Source organism: Aethalodelphis obliquidens, unplaced genomic scaffold, assembly GCF_003676395.1.
Source record: "Aethalodelphis obliquidens isolate GAN/ISIS:26980383/991018 unplaced genomic scaffold, ASM367639v1 scaffold9, whole genome shotgun sequence".
NCBI lineage: Eukaryota > Metazoa > Chordata > Mammalia > Artiodactyla > Delphinidae > Aethalodelphis > Aethalodelphis obliquidens.
In genome coordinates this window covers 16,956,298-16,974,607 of record NW_020837953.1, presented here as the reverse complement: position 1 = coordinate 16,974,607, position 18,310 = coordinate 16,956,298, and the positions used below count along the sequence as shown (strand labels likewise).

General features: G+C 58.1%; 1 protein-coding gene across 4 annotated transcripts in view; it reads right to left on the bottom strand.

Moving 5' to 3' along the window:
* Positions 1-18,310, bottom strand: part of SLC6A9 (solute carrier family 6 member 9) — a 32,423-nt gene that overhangs the window by 9,348 nt on the left and 4,765 nt on the right. The window contains exons 2-5 of one of the 4 annotated variants that reach the window (XM_027108783.1): positions 17,072-17,187; positions 4,105-4,261; positions 3,390-3,521; positions 2,728-2,998 (exon numbers count right to left, since the gene is read on the bottom strand). In XM_027108783.1, coding sequence (XP_026964584.1) covers positions 2,728-2,998; positions 3,390-3,521; positions 4,105-4,261; positions 17,072-17,101 — 590 coding nt within the window. In that variant the 5' untranslated portion in view covers positions 17,102-17,187. The remainder of the gene's footprint in view (positions 1-2,727; positions 2,999-3,389; positions 3,522-4,104; positions 4,262-17,071; positions 17,188-18,310) is intronic. The other 3 variants (XM_027108786.1, XM_027108784.1, XM_027108787.1) reach the window with 3 other exon arrangements.

Sequence of the window (18,310 nt, the reverse complement as noted above, 5' to 3'; positions counted from 1 at the left end):
GCCTTGAGAACAGGAAACCCTAATCTATTTCACCGCATCTCCAGCAGTGGCTATCACTGTGCTCACTGAGCACCCATCACTGTTCCTAGTGATTTATGTTGCATCTTTATAACAACAAGAATGATGTAACCACCTCTGCTTAACGGATGAACAGCTGAGACTTAGAGAGTTTTGGTGACCTCCCAAGTCCACGCAGCTGGTAAGTGGCAGAGCCAGGATCTGAGTGAGGTCTGTGTGGCTCCGGGGCTGCCATGAAGACACCAGGAGAGGGGTGCTGGGATCCAAGTCCCACTGGGTGTCAGGTGTCTGCTGGGGAGATGAGAGGGCATGTCCTGAGCCTAGGGCCTGCCTAGCAGGCATTAGACCAGCACACAGGACTGTAAGACAAGGTTGTGAAGGGGTGGTGAAGGAGGGGAAGACTGTGGGCCAAAGGCGGAGCAAGAGGCAGACGTGGGCTCAGAAATCTGCCCTGGGAGCGTCTCTTGCTTTTGACTTGTTTGTTCACCAGTAAAATGGGAATATTTTATAAAACCTGCACCCACTACCTAACAGCGTTGCTGTGGGGCTCAAATAAGATTGCGCAGCTTTCCAGAGGGGCGCTGGAGAGTGTGGACCAAGAATGCCTGTAGAGTATCATTGGCCTAATTCACACTAGGCACCAGGCAGAGAGGCATGTACATCCTGACACAGCATTGCTGCCTAGTTCGTTAACCTCTGAGCATAAGTCTCTGAATCTGAAAAACAGGGATAATATCATGTAAGAGAATATGCCTGGCACATAGTAGCTGCCCGAGAAATGGGGGTACTTGCTCGTCTCACCTCCTTGCTGATGCCATCCGGGGCAGCCCTCTCAAGGGTCATTTCCCCAGGCTCTCCAGGAGGGGGCGGCAGGGAGCCATCCTTCAAGGAACGAGTATTGCCTGGGACAAGCAGCTCCTTAGGGATGCCTGGCTCCAGGCCCGGCTGAGGAGTAGAGTTGAGCTGGCCACCCTGTGGACCTCCTGACCCATGGCTAGCTTTCTTTGAGGGAAATCCCCCTCTAATTGCACTGGATAAAATCTCGTGAGCTTTGCCCTGCAGTGGACCCACCCGTCGGGGAATCCCTGGCAGACGGCCGTTGGGGTGAGAGCTTCTGGAGAATCTCCGGTGTATGGGCGGAGCACTGTGCTTCTGGGAACTTCCAGAAGGTTCACCCCCAGCCTAGATCAAGCTGCCCAGTCCACACCATGCCTCAAATATAGCAGAATGCCTAAATGGGCAGAGTCTGTTTCTTACTCCCTGCTCTGTCCCCACTCTAAGTGCTGTGCCTGGTACCTACTAGGAGCTCAGGAAATGACCTGTCCTATGACTGAATGACTGAGTCTGCCCAGAGGTAAATTTGCCCGCCCCTTACTGGGAGGCAACAGCTCTGTTGTCTCCACCACGAGCCCCAAGGGCAGTAACCACATCTTAACCATCTTTGAATGTCTATAGCCCAGCACAGAGGCTGGCACAGGGGAGCTGGGCCCTCAGGGTTTGAGCACTGGGCTTGGGCTTCGAGGATACTGACCTGCTAGGACTTCGGGTATCACTGGGGCCTCGGCCGCTCACCCACGGCTCTCCATCACATCGTGGAGAAAGCCTCCAACCTTCAGCCTGGCATGAAAAGCTCTGCCCCTTATGATGCCTCTGGCCTCTTCTATCCCAGTACTCAGTGTCTCACCTGCCCCCGACCCCAGCTCCGGTTTGCCGCCTCCTGGCCTCGGCTCACCTGCTCACGTCTCTCCCAATCCCTCCTATGTCTCCCTCCCTCCTCTGGGAAGCCTTCTTGATCAGCTCCTCCTGTACCCACCACATCCCTGAACATACCTGCACTGAGGCACCTGCCCCTAAGAGCAGTAACTACCCATCTCCCACCCTGGACTGTGAACTCCTGAGGGCAGGGGCTCAGGGCCATGCATACCCCGTGGGCACACAGGGCCCGGCAGGGTGGACGCCATAAATGTTTGCGGAATGAATGAACGACGCCTACCCACCAGTCCACCAAGCCCTCTTCCCATGAGTTCCTCAACAGGACATGGGGAATTTCCTCCAGGATGTCCTGCTGTGCCCTCACACCCACCCAGCTGGGACAAGGTCTTCCAAACATCTCCCGCAGCAGCTTTCCCTTCAGCCAGCCCCAAGACTCCGTTCTCTGTCACCACGGAGCACAGCGGTGCCAGGCTATCTTTCCTAAGCACAGCCTGACGAGGACAGCCCTGGGCTCAGGAAACTTCCACAGCTTCTTCTGTTCCGCAGCATTAGGTCTGTGATTCATTCTTGTAAGTTCTCCAAGAGGGCTGGTGCTCCCTCCTAGGCTACCTCACGGCCCGTGAGCTCCCCACACACCCGTCACTCTCATCACAAAGGTTCCCCTCAGGCTCAGGACCAGCCCCTGCTCAGCTGGGACCCAGGGCCTCCACGCGTGCTGTTCTCTCCAGGAAGCCATCCCCCTTTTCCCTGACTCTCCTGACTCTCCTCTGCAGACTTGTCTGACTGCTGGAGCCCTCTCTCCCTCGCTGCCACTGTGTGAGCGTCAGCCTCTCCTGAACCAGGCTGTGAACTCCCTGTACCTCTTCCCGCACCTCTGGCCCCCTCCATGCCTGGTACCCTCCCGAGGCTGCAGACGGTTGCCTGATGGCCAAGGCGAGGGCTGAGTGTTGGCGCCAGGGGTCCCCCCCAGAAGCCCAGGTCCCTTGGGGGCCTCACCTCCAGTACTCCTCGCTGGGGCTGGTCCTCTGGAGGGTGTGGTTGAGCGCGTGGGAGAGGTTGCCAGGCAGGGTGGGAGGCCGGGAGCCATTGGTGATGTTGGAGGCATCCAGCACACCGGCACAGTCGGGTGTGTTCCAGGGGTTACTGCAGTAGGCCCAGGGCAGCACAGGCGTCATGGACGAGAAGAAGTAGTAGAAGGCGATGCAGATGACCACGTTGTAGTAGATGCCGATGTATGTGGACACCACCATCATGCCATAGCCCACACCTGGGGGAGGAGAGGGGCAGGAGCAGCCTCACACGTCTAGCTGAAGGAGGCAAGGCTAATTCTGAAGGGCGTAAGAGGCAGGCTTTCATGGAGTGCCACGAAAGAGGCAGCTCAAGGCCTTGGCAGGGGCGAGCTGGGGGGCGAAGGGCCTTTGTGTATGAATGTGGTAGGAAGAGAGCGTGGAGGCCAAGTAAACGTGGATCCCGGCATGTGTCCATGGCCTTGGCCATTGACATGGGCCTCGGGTTAACACCAGTGTCCCATAGGGGTTGGCAGTGTTATACAGATGGGCGAGTCAGCATGGTCCCCAGAGGCCCGTGTGTGTGTGTGTGTGTGTGTGTGTGTGTGTGTGTGCGCGCGCGCGCACGTGCGTACCCCACCCAGGCCTCACCTTTGAACATGGGGCTGATCCTCCACACCCCCAGGCAGCCCTGACTTGCAAACTGGCCGAAGGAGAGCTCCATGAAGAACAGTGGGATCCCACAGAAGGTGAGCATGATGAAGTAGGGGAACATGAAGGCGCCTGGTGGGCGGGGAGAGGGCTGGCTCAGGGCGGCTTTGGGGAAATCCCACCCTCTTCCTGCTCAGAACTGACAGCAAAACCTTTGCAACTGGCTGGGCCCCCAGGAGGGTATGCCACGCGCTGGGCCGGAGCCTAAGTCTGAGGCACACTGCTCACCACCTGTCTTTGAACCTGACAGAGGCTCCCAGGAAGTCTGCTCTGAGTCAAACCCAGGGCCCAGAGCCGCCATGTTTGGGTGGGATTTGATGGCTTAACCAAGCAATTTCACACACATTAGTCAATGAGATCCTCAAATATCCCTGAATCGTTTGGGTGCGGGGCTGCTGAGACACAGGCAGTATAAAACAGGGACCCTTGGGAGGTTGGGTTGCTTTCCTCTACCTCTCCTCCCCTCGAGGGAGCAGGCTGCCAGGGTCGGGGGTGCTGCGCCTTAGGTAAAGGGTACCTAAGCCAGGGATGGGGGCAAAGGAGATCAGGGCCAGAGGCCAGCCTGTCTGCAGTGTGTGCCGCGGAGGGGGCGGCTGGGCCCCGGGGGGTGGGCTCTATCCACGTGGGTGGACCCTGCCCTGTGCCCGCTGGCTACCTCCCCCGTTGCGATAGCAGAGGTACGGGAAGCGCCAGACATTGCCCAGGCCCACGGCATAGCCCACGCTCGTCAGTACAAACTCGATCTGGTTGCCCCAGTTGCCTCGTTTGAGGTTCTGGTCCTTCTTGGTGGCCTCACTGGGCACAGCACCATTCTGCGGGAACAGGAGAGAAGCTACCATCAGCAAGGCATCTGCACGCGCGGTGCCTGACCCTCTGGGCCTCCCCCAGTGGGGACACCATGGACCCTCCAGGCCCCCACCCCACCCAGGGCTTCCCCCCTGCTGGCAGCAGCTGCAGGCAGGCCCGGCAGAGGACGGGAGAGGGAGCAGCGGCCACCGGAGGGTGCTAAGCCGGCCTCCCTCACCAGCCCCCCAGCACACTGTGCCAGGGGCGCCAGCCCACCTGAGCAGCTGCTACCGACATCTGAGAGGTGGGACACTGAGAGGGAGCTCGAGTTGAGGGCCCCCCAGCGCCAGCCCCTCCCAAGCCTCCCCTCTCCCCTTTGGGTGAGGATCTGGGAGCAGCTGAGCCTCATACCAAGCAGCCAAGCTGGGCTGGGCACAAAGGGGCCTGTGTCCAGACAGCCCCCCCCAGCCGCGGCCACCACATCGCCAGGCTGAGCACGCTGCCCATGGCAGGCGGCTGCGGGGGAGGGGACCCGGACCCCTCCCCCAGCTGAAGGCTTTTTCCGGGGGGGCACACGGTGGGCAGGGCTGTAGGGTGGGGGAAGGGGGAAGCAACTGAGCTGGGCCAGACCTGGGGAGGGCATTCTGGGGCTCAGGATGGGAGGGCCAGGGGAGCCATGTATATTGCCCATGACAGGGGCGGGGGCCCTGGGGAAGCTGACCTGGCCTGGGGGATGCTGGCCATGAGTTGGGGGGAGGAGACCAGAGTTGTAGGCACCACGCCAGACTTGGAGGACAGACTCTGCTCGGGGAAACAGAGGGAGTGACTCTAGAAAAGGGTCTCTGAGCTGAGAAGAGGTGGGCTGCAGAAGACGGGCTGGTCAGGAGGAGCTGATGAGGGAGTTTGCCCCAAGGGAAGGATGCCGGGCTGGCCTGGAGGAGCTGCGAGGCTGGACTGGGTGGCCTGAAGCCCCACTGAGGACCCTAACCCCACAGCTGGAACTAACCCAGTAAGTTCCTTCATAAGTGAGTGCACCCCTCCCCCATGCCCTGGCCTTTCCACCCCCTACCAGGTGAGCTGGAAACCGAGCCACCCTGAGCCAGTGCCTGAGGGGTCAGAAGTGTCTCACTAAGAGACAGGGACCCCGAGAGTCACCAACAGAGAAGCCCAGAGTCCTTGAGTGACGGAGACAGTCTCCCAGAGATGGGCTGCTCTCCTGAGAGAAATGGCCAGGCGTCCCTGGAGGACACCCAGGATCAGGGACACAGCCGCACGGCCTCTGAGGGACGGCACTGCAGTGACGCTGACCCTCAGCTTGGAAGAGACATATTCAAGGACAATAGGCACGCTGGCCAGTAAACAAACGGGCCTGGTGCTTTGACACGCTGTCGGACCCTGACACTGACCAACAGATGCCGAGGGGAGGAGTGGCCTCCCCAGGCCTGCGCCCTCCGGAAAGGCCCATTTAGGAAGGCAGGCACAGGAGGCCCCGGCACCTGGTGGTGGCCCCCCAGCCGTGCATCCCTTGCTCCCGCAATGGGTACATCTGGGAGGGTGCTCTAGGCTTGCACACCACGTGGGCACTACAGCACAGACACTTTTGTCTTGCACACCCAATCCAGCATTGCCCGGAGAAGACACTGAGCCTTATAACATCCCAGAAGGTTTGGGGGCACAGTACCAGAAACCGTGGTGCTCCCTTCAAGGAGCACGCAGAGCCAACCGGCAGAGCCTGTGTACTTTCATTCATGCAGCCACGGAGGTTTACGAGCTCCTACTATGTGCCAGGCCCTGCACCAGGCTCGGGGAATTCAGCAGTGAACAAAACACACCCCTACCCACTCAGAGCTAGAAGTCCAGGAGGAAGTAAGCCATCAATGAGATAAACACATAATTTTTATATGCAACTTCAATGTGCCCACAAAGGGGAATTTCTCAAGTCACAAGAGCATGGAAGGATGACAAGGGGTGGGGCTGGGGGCTGGGTGCGGTCGCAGAAGGCCTCCCTGATGAAGGGGCTTGAAGGCCACCTAACCTTGCTGCCTAACCTTGTCTCTGGGAGTGGGCGGCTCCCAGTCCCAGTGTGACAGGTCCTTACAGAATCCTGCCTAAGCCTGTCACCACCTCCTAGGGTCTTTTTTTGGGACAGGCCTAGAAATACCTCAGGGTCAGGGGAGCATTTTTTCAGAGGGTGTGGGGCCTGCTTGGGGTAGTTTATCCATTCCCAAACAAATCCCAGCCCAATAGGGCTCCCATATGTTGCTCCTACAATAACAGTTTTATTCTGTCCAAGGCTTGTTTACTTAGGGGCACAATGGGGGATTGTGGCAGCTGTGGAGTACATGGGTGGGGTCACGAAGCAGCGGTTACAGCTGTAAAAGAGACAACTGAGGGTCCAGGATGGCCTCATGGGCTGGGCAAGGGCAAAGCCTCTTGCAGAGACCGAGGTCCCCAAGGCCTGAAGTTCAAGGCCTCTCTCCTGGCCCCAGCCCCCTGACCAAGTGCAGCGGGACCAGACTTGGACCTCTGAGGTCTGCTCCTTCCCTGGCGTGGAGGGGGCAGGGAGGGTGATGATGCCTCCAGCCGAGTGCCATAGGTGGTAGCTTGACTGAGCCGTCAAGAGCCAGTGGTCACTCCATTCAAGAGCAGCACACCACTAAGCCTTGTGCTAACCAGCTCAGCCCTACCGGCTGTGACCTGGGGAGGCCAGAGCCTGGGGCACAGGGGCTTGGAACTGGGGATTGGGCTGTGGCGGGAAGTAACAGGCAACACTAGGGGTCTGCTGTGCAGAAGGCGCTGAAATGACGCCCTGCAAGTGGTACGAGGAGCTCGCGGCAGAAGCAGTACCATCTGCTGCTCCCCAGCCCCGCGGTGCCCCATTCAGGGACTGTGGATGGGATGCTGCCGCGGGAGCCTGGTCCGCAGCTAGGCCTCTGACTTTTTTTTTTTTAACATCTTTATTAGGGTATAATTGCTTTACAATGGTGTGTTAGTTTCTGCTTTATAACAAAGTGAATCAGTTATACATATACATATGTTTCCATATCTCTTCCCTCTTGCGTCTCCCTCCCTCCCACCCTCCCTATCCCACCCCTCCAGGCAGTCACAAAGCACCGAGCTCATCTCCCTGTGCTATGCGGCTGCTTCCCACTAGCTATCTACCTTACGTTTGGTAGTGTATATATGTCCATGTCACTCTCTCGCTTTGTCACAGCTTACCATTCCCTCTCCCCATATCCTCAAGTCCATTCTCTAGTAGGTCTGTGGCTTTATTCCTGTTTTACCCCTAGGTTCTTCATGACATTTTTTTTCTTAAATTCCATATATATGTGTTAGCATACGGTATTTGTCTTTCTCTTTCTGACTTACTTCACTCTGTATGACAGACTCTAGGTCCATCCACCTCACTACAAATAGCTCAATTCCAGTGCGGGCTATGTGCAGGCAGCCTGGCTGGTGAGGGCATAGCGCTCAGCAAGGACAGAAGAAGCCAACCTTCCTCCAAGTACACTGGAGGGAAGGGTCCCTCTGTAGGGGGGGGGTCCTAGGGGCTCTAGTTCCCTTCCTCCCCCAGCCCTCCTCTGGGGACGCCCCTCCACTTCCTTCCCTGGCAGCGACGCCCAAGGCTGGTGAGCCTTTTTCAATGCTGCACAACTTTTTTTCTCCTTGCATAATTTTCCCCATTCTAAGCCTCCCATTTTCTTGATCGGCTAGGTGGACGGCGTGTCACTGATATTAACTGTCCCTGCAGAGGTTGTTGGCTCTGAGGTGCCCACGAATGAATTTCTTTGTGCTCCTGGTCTGCCCAGACTGGTGGCCTGTCTGCCTAACCCAGCTCGGCCCCGCCCACTGGCCGGGCTCCAGGCTGGTCCTGCCCATCACCCACCTCCCCCTGGCAGCCCCTCGCTGCTCTCCCAACCTCCCTCGGTCAGTCGCTCACACCTGGGTGGTGAATTAAACCACAGTGGCCTGGTGCCCCTCTGGGCTGCTCCCCTCCTCCTTGGGCTCCCTGGAGGGGCTCCCCCACCTCACCTCTGACTCGCCCGGTGAGTGATCTCCAGGGCAGGGAATACCCTGCCCTGCCCTGTGCCCGAGCTTCCCCAGGCCCGGCAGGATGCAGGCTACTGGGCGTGCCTTCCACGGCTGTGTGGGTGGGCTGGCTGGTCATCCTCCCTGACGCCTGCCGTGCACAGACATACACGTATAAAACCCTCCACGCCCCTTCCCCTTAGAAGCCATCGTTGACCTGTCTTGGGTTCACAACTTCCCACCCCTGTTCCTGCCTAGAGGGGTGAGCTGCACCGAGCAGTCCCTTACATAAGTCCTTTCCATAGCCCTCTGCCCTCTACGTATTCACTGGTCTGGATGAACTCTTGGAATTAAGGGAGTTCAGCTCTGAGGGCAGAATCCAGATCTCCCTCTATACCTTGGGCTTGGCAGGGCGGGACCCTGCACTGGGGGTTAGAAGCCTAGCATTCTAGAACCTGCTCCCTCAGCAGCCCTGGGCAAGCCACTTCCACTCTCAGCATTCAGCGTCTTTACCTGTAAAATCAGGGGATAGACAGACGACCTCAATAGATCTCCTAATGTTCTGTAGCTCTGCCCTGCCTGGAATTTGCTATTTCTCACTCTCTCCTGTATTTTCCATTAGTTCCCACTGGCTTTCTAAACAACTTAAAAAAAAGAAGGTGTTATTGCTTTCTTTCTGATTATAAAAGCTTATCATTTAAAAAAGATTGGAAACTACAGCAACGTGTAAAGAAACAATGCTGCAGAGCCCGCTCCCAGTGGCGGCCACCAGCACCACCGCAGGGGTGGCCCTTCCTTCTTCATGCTCAGACCCAGAGGCAGCCCAGGATTCTACCCTGGGCGGCGGTTGTGCTCTGGCTCCCGACTCCTGCCCTCCGAGAGCGGTGTCCACGGGATATTTCTGTGAACTGTGAGCTCTGCTCTTGGTGGGCACTGAGGAATCCTGCAGCAGCCCGGGCAGGGCGGGCCCCACGAGGATCCAGCAGGCTTCTTGTCCAGGACTCTCCAGCCCCAGGGTTTGCTCAAGGGATGAAGCCCCATCCAAGACAAACTTTGTGGAGGAGAACGGGCAAGACCCTACATCCCAGACTGACCTTGCGCCAAATCCAGATCACTGGCAACTTTCTCTGAGTCCCAGTGGGGAATTCAGGCAGAACAGCCAGGACAGTAAACCGTGGCTGCCTCAGGAGACCCTGTGACCCCCTCACACCCCTTGGTTCTTGTTTCCCCAACTTCTCTCCCGTCGGTCCAAGCAATCCAGGAGCCAGGCTGGCCCTCAGGCAACATCTGCCCCGCAGTGACAGAGCCTTCCATCTTTCATCTGGCTTCGCTCATCCAGACACGGGAAAGAGTCAAGGGCCCGGGCTGGAGCAGCAGGACCGTGGGAAAATCTACCCCAGACCCCAGCAGTACGCAGGGACTATTAGTGCCTCTCGCTTCAAGGAAAACCTCCGAGCACCTGTCAGGAGATCAGGCCCTCACACAGGAGGTGAGAGAGGCAAGGACATGCCCGGGGCTGCTTCGTCCCAGAGCCCTGATTGGCAGAGAGTGACCTGCCAGTGTTGTGGACAGCAGACAGAAGATGCACCCCAGGCATGCCAGGCTCCACTCCGGGCCCTGGGAGAAGTGATAGGGCCTTTGGGTGGGCTCTGCTTCTGCCCTGAAGCCCAGCAGTCATGCCCTGCACTGTGGCAGCCGTGAGCAGTCTCTGCCCCGCTCGGTTGGCAGCGGGCTCGCATTCTGGAAAGTGGCTTTGGCTTCTGACCCTGGCAGTCCTGAAGGTGGAGGGCAGCTCTGCATAATGTTTCTCCCAAATGCAGCCCACATCTCCCCAGAGGACATTCCTTCTCTTGCCTTCCGAAGGTCAAGTCAGGATGCCCTCCGGGCACTTGTCCTAGACACTGGCGAACACCGCGTGGGGTCTCCCTCCTCGCAGCCTGAGACTGTCGCCCCATCCCGTTCCCCCACGCTCACCACCGAGTCCATGTAACAAGTCCCCCTGCCCCCTCACCACTCTCCCCATAGGAGTAGCTGCCGTGGCACAGACAATGGGGCTGTATTGATTAGTACAATTCCTGGGCACCTCCGGCCCGTCTCCCCGGGAGCTAGGACAATGCAGCTTTGATACACAGAGCAGATTCTCAGCAGGTCCCTGGGCTGGGGGAGCCCTAGTAGCCCCACTCTCCTCCCCTGTGCCGCCTCCGCATAGCTAACTCTTCCCGCTCCTTTGCACAGTTGCAACTTTCTGGGTCACTTTTGCTGCTGTCTGTCTCTCTGGCTGGCTGTGCCTGCCCCTCCCTGGCACAGACCACTCAGTCCCTCTCCCCACCCCCAGTCCTGCCTCCCAGTCTTCCTGGCACCAGAGAGGGGGCTCGACCTCCTGGAAGGTGACTGACCTGTTCTGGGGAGGAGGGGGCCACAGGTCCCTGAGCCGCGGCCATCCCAGGGTGAGCACTTGGCGGGCGTGTGCGTGTCCCCTCTCATTCACACCTCTGCCGGCTCCGGCGACACTGACGCATCCCCTGCCTCCTCCACTGCTGGCTGGGCAGCATCAATTACTTTCACCTCATCTCCTCCTGAAGCTCTGCCTACCCCCTCCCCGGCCCTCCCCCTCCAGCCAGTCCCCATGCAGCCCAGCGCGGGTGCTCCACAGTTAGAGTGAAGCGCAGCGTTTGTTGTATTTCTCCCTTGTTCCCAGCAAGTTATTGGAACAAAACACATACACACACACACACACACTCACAGCCACAGGGTGAGGCAGAGCAGGCGTGGAAGAGAGAGAGAGGGCGGCTCAGTTCCATTCCAGAATGAGGTCTGGGGCCCAGATGCTTCTGAGCGCATAGGCCTGGCACTTGGTGGGCTCCTGGTAAGGTGGTTGGGTACCACTGGGCACTAGAGATGGTGAAGGAGAAGGGGGAAGGGGGCGCAACCCACAGGGCACTACCAGAGCATCTCAGACTTCTTAGAATGCTGTGGGCTGGGGGCTGATGGGTCCTGAAGCAGTCCTTCCAGGAGTTGGGGACTCTCAACCAGACAAGACGATGGAGTGTCCCCATTAGAGAATATGACTGACCATGTAAAGAAGCTCTGGCTTAGTGAACGGTGCTGTCACCTGTCTGAAGAAAGATGGCATTAGCCAAGAGGGTGGCTGCAGAATAAGGACCTTTGAGGATTCGTACTGCATCGCCCAGAACCTGAGGTATTCCCTCTGGGAGTGTGTGCCGAGTGGGCTGGGCACAGTCCAGCCGGTGTCACCATGGCTGGGGTGGACTGTCACTCAGACCCATCCTATCCCTCTCCTCTGAGGCCACACTCACTGGTCAGTCTCCAGCGGATGCTGAGACCCCACAAACCCATGGCCAGGAAGGTGGGCACGGGTGTTCTGGTGCTGGGAGGGCAGAGCTCTTTTTGGAAACTGATAGGTTGGCAAAGGGTCTGGTACATGGTAGGATCTTAGTAAACATCGGTCAAATGGAAGCATGGATGAATTCTGATGTAAAGGAGAGCTTCCTTGTGAGTTTGGTAAGTGAGGTGACCCCAGTGGGAACGTGGCAGGATGACATTTTTTTTTAAGGGCAAAGGCTTTAGAGTTAGACAAGCCTGGGTTCAAACCCCAGCTCTGGCAGTTCTCACTATATATATCTCCTTAGGCAAGTCACTTAACATGTCTGGTCTTAGTTTTTTCATCTCTAAGATGGGGATAATATCCATCCGTCTTTGAAGCCAATAGCATTATTAATAATAGTAGCAGATAATACACACTAAGTGCTTCCTACGAGCCAGACACTGTCCTAAACACTTTATATATATATTAACTCATTTAATCCTTCCGACAGCCCCTTGAGGTAGGTATGTTGTTATGCCCATTTGGGGGAGGAAGATGGGGACTGACCTCGGCTCAAGCAAGTCTCCTAAGAATGGCCTCAGACTCCACTGACTGAGCTGTTCCCCGGGCCAGCCTCACGCAGCCAGGTCCCCAGACACGCTCCGCGGACTTCCTGTGAGCCCAAACTGAGGGCCAAGGCCCTGGCTGGGCCACTGGCTCCAGGAAGGCCCAGTCACCCATGATGCCCAACTGCTCACTTCCACCCAGGGTGGGCTCTGGGCTTTGGCTGCCCTGGCCTGGGCTGGTTGCCCAGAACAGGCAGCCCTGGCTGGACAGCTTTCTCTGGCTCTGGCCATGGGGACAGGAGGCGGCAGCGGCCCAGCTGGGTCCTGGCAGTAATGAGGCCTCATTAGCGGGATCCAGCTGCTCCAGCCCCACTCAGGGAGGCCGACTCCCCCAACCCCGCCTCTGACTTTTCTTAATAAGAGTGGGCATGCCTCCAGAGGGCCAAGGAGTCTAGGGGCTTTGTTGTACCCTGTGACTCCGAGGGAAGGTCCTACTGAGCCAGGACTAGAAAGTGCTGGGGGTGGAGGGGCTGCAGGGAAGCCGTGTGAGGGGAGGGGAGGCCGCAGGACTGAGTAGGTTGCCTCCAGGGAGGCCGGGGAGGGGAGGGAGACCAAGGGGAACGGAGGGCAGGTCCTTGGTCCGGAGAGGAAGCCTGGGGAGGTTGGGCCTTTTCCTCTGGATCTAGATATTGTCCATTTCACTGGGGAGGGGGTAGTTGCGCATCTAGGATCATCTAGTTGATTATCTAAGTCATTGTTCAGGCTGTCCTGGCTAGGAGAGCACCTTCTCTGTGCTAGGCCTTATAGAAGGAGAGTGCCCACTGTGTGTCGGTGCCTGAGGTAGGAGAAGACCTACTGTGTGTCAAACCCGTGCTAGGAAGGCACACAGTGTGTACCACATCCAATGCTGGGAGAGCTCCCACTGTGTGCCAGGCTCTGTGTTAAGAGAGCACCCACTGTGTGTCCACCCCACAGGGAGCCCTTGTGGTGTGCTGGGTCCTGCACTACACGAGTGCCCCATGCATGCCAAATTCTGTGCCATGTGAGGACCCAGTATATGCCCAGCCCCGAGCAGGGTGAGCACCCACTGTGCCCCTTGCACTGTGTTAAGTGAGTGCCCAATGTTTGCCATTCTGTACTAGCTGAGCACTTGTTACATGCTGGGACTCATGCTAGGTGAGTGGCTGGTAAGTGACAGGCCCTCTACCAAGGGAGGGCCAGGTGGGTGTCAAGCCTGTGCTTGCTCAGATCCCAGTGTGTGTCAAGCCCATACTAGTTGAGCACCTGCTACATGCCAGGACTTGGGCTGGGTGAGCACCCACTGTTCACCAGGCCCTGTGAGGGCTGCTGCAGACAAGAAGTATCCAAACCCTCTTGTCAAAGCATAACAGAACAGGTCGGGGCGGGGCAGCCCCAAGTGGCCTGTGGTGCTTTCAAAGCCTTCTAGGGGGCCTTCTCTGGTGGCGCAGTGGTTAAGAATCCACCTGCCAATGCAGGGGACATGGGTTCAAGCCCTGGTCCGGGAAGATCCCACATGCCGCGGAGCAACTAAGCCCGTGTGCCACAACTACTGAAGCCCGTGTGCCACAACTACTGAAGCTCACACGCCTAGAGCCCGTGCTCCACAACAAGGGAAGCCACTGCAGTGAGAAGCCTGCCTCTGCTCACTGCAACTAGAGAAAGCCTGCGTGCAGCAACGAAGACCCAACGCAGCCAAAATAACAAACAAACAAATAAATAAAATAAATTAAAAAAAAAAAAAGCCTTCTAGGACGATTCAGACGTTCTGGCACCCAGGGCTCTAGCCCGGGTCACACTGCTCTTATTCATCATGAGGCTTCCAGGGGCAGAAGCAACCAGTGAACTCAAAGATGTTGAGGCTTCCCTGGTGGCGCAGTGGTTGAGAGTCCGCCTGCCGATGCAGGGGATGCGGGTTCGTGCCCCGGTCCGGGGGGATCCCGCGTGCCGCGGAGCGGCTGGGCCTGTGAGCCATGGCCGCTGGGCCTGCGCGTCCGGAGCCTGTGCTCCGCGATGGGAGGGGCCGCAACGGTGAGAGGCCCGCGTAAAAAAAAAAAAGATGTTGGGAGAGGCCAGTGAGGCTCACCAAGGCCTTTCTGCCCAAGATGCTGTATGAGTGGGGAGCGGACACAGGGGAGGGGACTGAGTTGGCCAGCTTGTGGACTTGGTGTGCAGCTGTGGGGTTAAAGCTGACCCAGTAGGGCTCTCCTGTCCTGGGCTCCTCTCCTCCAGCTCTCTGTCCTCCGAGCCCCAGGCAGCCCGGCCCCACATGTGTATAGAGGCACTAGGTCTCCACGAAAGGACCACCGCCACCCCCCACCCCCAGTGCCCCCAAGCATCCCAGCTGCTCCCAGGCTTGGAGGCACCCTGGCCAGCTGGGTTCCTGCACGGCCCTGTCCTAGGAGCTGCTGAGGCGTGAGGGAGGCAGCTGAGCTGGCCTGGCAGAGACCATCTGGGCTGGGAGCGGGGGGAGGGACACGTGCGGCAGGCATGTGGGTCTGGGCACGTGCTGGGAAGTGGCTCACCCTCCACGGGGCACCTGCCACATGAAGAGCCCAGCAGAAGGTCCAAGGATGACATAAGGTGGACACTGAAGAGACCCAAGGGACACCTGTCCTCATACCCAAACCTGGGGCAAAGGGGGATGGAAGTGAGGACCCCATGGCAGGGGCCAGCTGCCTACTCCCAGCCTACCAGGGCACCAACGGCAACAGAAGCCACAGACCTGAGCCGGCCCTTGCCCAGTCCAAGTGCCACTGGCTTACATGCATGGCCCTCAAGACACTCTGTTCTGCCCCACCATGGCATCCAGAGAAGGAGCATCCTCAGTCACTTGCCCTTAGGGGACCACAGGCACCTAATAAAGTCCAGGCGCAGCTGCCTAGGTTAGCTAGGAGAGATGGCTCTCCTCAGAGGCTGTATCCTAGAGACAAGCACTGAATGGAGGCGGAACTGGTTCCAAACTGGGTCCCGAGAATAGCGGAGCCCAAGGTCATAAGCAGAACTGAGAAAGAAGCAGGAATAGAATCTCGAGCAACCGCTGGGGGTGCCCAGGGGACATGCTATGGAGCCTAAGACTCAGCAGCGGCGGGCAGAAGTCAAAGGTCAGAGGGCACGGAGGAAATCGAGCCCCAGCTATCTTTAGGCATATCCTGGTGCTGGGAACAGGCGTCCCAAGGCAACATTCCCTTCCACAGACGGGCTGGCCTGCTGGCCGGCAGAGCCCAGGGTCCGGGAAACTCAGCTCCGGCAGGGATTCTGGGACCTTGTGATTCACGCTCCCTATGCTGCCCACGTGGGTTCCACATCTCTCCTGCCTCCCTGCCCCAGTCCTCTGAGGGTCACTCCAGAGAAAGCAGAGCAGCCAGTACTGAGTAGTACAGAGTACTCGGAGGGTTTCTTAAGTTTCATGGGACACAGAATCCCCATGTAGGGAGGGGCAGAGCTGCTTCCTGTAACAGGCCCATGGCAATGCCAACACTTTCGGGAAGGGTGAGGCCATTTTTGATTCGATCACAGCATCCACCCCCTAGCAAGTATTCAGGTCAGGAGACCTCCAGCTCTGCCCACATCTGAGCACTCAGAGTGCAGGCTGGCTGAGGAATACTTTGAGAAGCTTAGTGCGTTCGGACATGTTCCAGTCAGGAGGGGGCCAGACCAGAGCAGGTCTGAGGGGCTGGATGCTGGAAGTTCAGAACGGGATAGAGGATAGAGGGTCCTGAGCCTGGAGCATGACTGTCCAGCTCTCTCCCCCAGACCATTCCTTTGGACCAAGTACTTCGAGTCCCAGAAATCAAATCCCTGGTGAGGGACAGGGCTTGTTTTGGGAGGGCTCGGCAGAGACCCTGGGCCAATCAGTCTTTCACTGAATGGGAACAGCAACAGGAGAATCCAAGTGGAGAAGGGAGGAGCCACGGGAGGGGCCGTGCTCGGTCACTGGCTTCCTCCCCTGACAGCTGCCCAGTGTCACTGGCTCCTGAGGCAAGATCCCAAGTGAAGGAATACAACCACTGCCCTTGGGGTATCTTCCTGGTTCCTGATTCCAGTGCTGGCCTGTTCCGTCCATCAGTGAGCCGGCCCTTGCCCACTGCTTCTCACCACCTCTCCTGTGCTCTGAGGCAGTGAGCAGTGAAGAGTTGTGGCTTGGGGAAGGGGGAGAGGGAGGTTTTCTGAGGAGGCCTCAGGATAGGATTCAAAATGAAACGCTCTGGGCTTCCCTGGTGGCACAGTGGTTGAGAGTCCGTCTGCCGATGCAGGGGAGACGGGTTTGTGCCCCGGTCCGGGAAGGTCCCACATGCCGCGGAGCGGCTGGGCCCGTGAACCATGGCCGCTGAGCCTGCGTGTCCGGAGCCTGTGCTCCACAACGGGAGAGGCCGCAACAGTGAGAGGCCCACGTACCGCAAAAAACCAAACAAAACCAAAATGAAACGCTCTATGTTACTTTTCAGAGTGGAAGAAGAAAAAAATCAGACAGGCTCTGAGGACCCCTTGATCAGCACATGCTGAATGCTCCCCACGGCAGGCAGAGCACAGCGTTGGGGGTGCCTGGGTGTCAGCCACAGGACAGCCCTCCCAGCAGGACTGACTGCAGCCTTCTCTCCAGGGTATCTTGTGATGAGGGTGGGAAGTGTGCCTCGTGCCTCCTAGCATGCCTTTCGGGCTCTGTGGTGGAATCTGCACTGCTATGGGCTCGGAGCCATGCAGCATCTAACCTGCTGGGTGAGGGGCTGCCCACCTGGGCCTGGGACAGCCCTAGCACTCAGGAGCCCTGGCAGTGCCAGACTCGGGGCCCCACGGAGCCTCCTAGGCCCTCCTGTCAGGGCCAGCAGCTGACAGCAGGCCCCAGCGGGGATGGTGTCATGACCCCCTCCTCCCTGCAGTCTGGTCCCTGTACTCACCAGCATCGCTTTGGCACCTTTTCCTACCATAGTGGCGGTGGGTTAGAGGCTCTGGAGTCCCGGACCACACTCACAGGCTCTGTTTCTAGCACCTTTCAGAGCACAGGCCTCAAGAGCTGTGGAGAGAGCAGAGAATGCACTGAGGGTTTGGCCCAGGAAGGCAGGGCAGGACATGTGTGGCCCTCAGGGCTCTTCAGAACAGGTAGTGCAGGGCCCCGACCACCAGCTGGCAGGCCCCCTCTTCCCTCCCGCCCTGGCCCAATCCCTGCCAGACCATTTCCTGTCCTGCTCATTTCTGGGTGACCCTCCATCCAGTTCCTACCTCACTCTTCTCCCAAACCTTCCCCTGGATCCCTTGGTCTCCAGACTTCCTGTCCCAATGGGCAAAGGTCTATTTTTGACTCTCCAGATGCCCAATTCTATAAAAGATAAAAAATGAACACAGAACTGGGACAGGGTCCAATACCTTCATCATCTGTGTGAATGGCTTCAACCTTTCCCCTGACGGGGAGTCAACTTGGCTCAGCACATGCTCCCCAACCTCGCCCCAGCCAGGTGTCCAGGATGGTCCTTCCCTATCCTGCTGCCACTCAGCTTGGGCTCCAGGCAGTGGGCTCATTGTTATGTCACTAACTTGGACCAGAAGCTCTAGGCACACCAAACACAGCATGTGTAGGCACAACGCTGCCATGCCCGTGCTCAGGCTGGCCCCTGCCGAACACCTTCCCTCCTGTTCACCAGGTGAAATTCTACAGATCCTTTAGAAGCCTGCTTAAGTATCACCTCTCCTCTGTAGCTTTTCCTGACACTGCCCCCACTCCACCCCAGAGTGAACACACTGTCTCCTCTTTTGTGTTTTGTGCAGACTTCTACCAGGGTCCCTATCAACTCATTTGCTTACGTCTGTCAACCATGGGTTGGTTGGCCAGTTCCCTGAGGGGTTGGATGTGTTTCATCTACCCCTCTGTGCCCAGCACCTGGCGCGGTGCTCAGCTTGTAGGGGGTGTTGGTGGAACTGAGTTGAAGGGAAATGGGTAAGGCTGAGGCCTTGGAATGAGGGGCCAGGTCAGCCGGAGATCTCGTAGGAAGCCTCTGAGAGGCGAGGTGGGGCTGGTGAGCAGGAGGGGCAGACAGACGGGAGGGGCAGCCATGCAGCTGCTGGTGTCTGCAGGTTCAATGCTGGATGGACGCAGATGGAAGAGTGGGGAGTTTTTGACAGATCACAGGAGTGGAATCAAC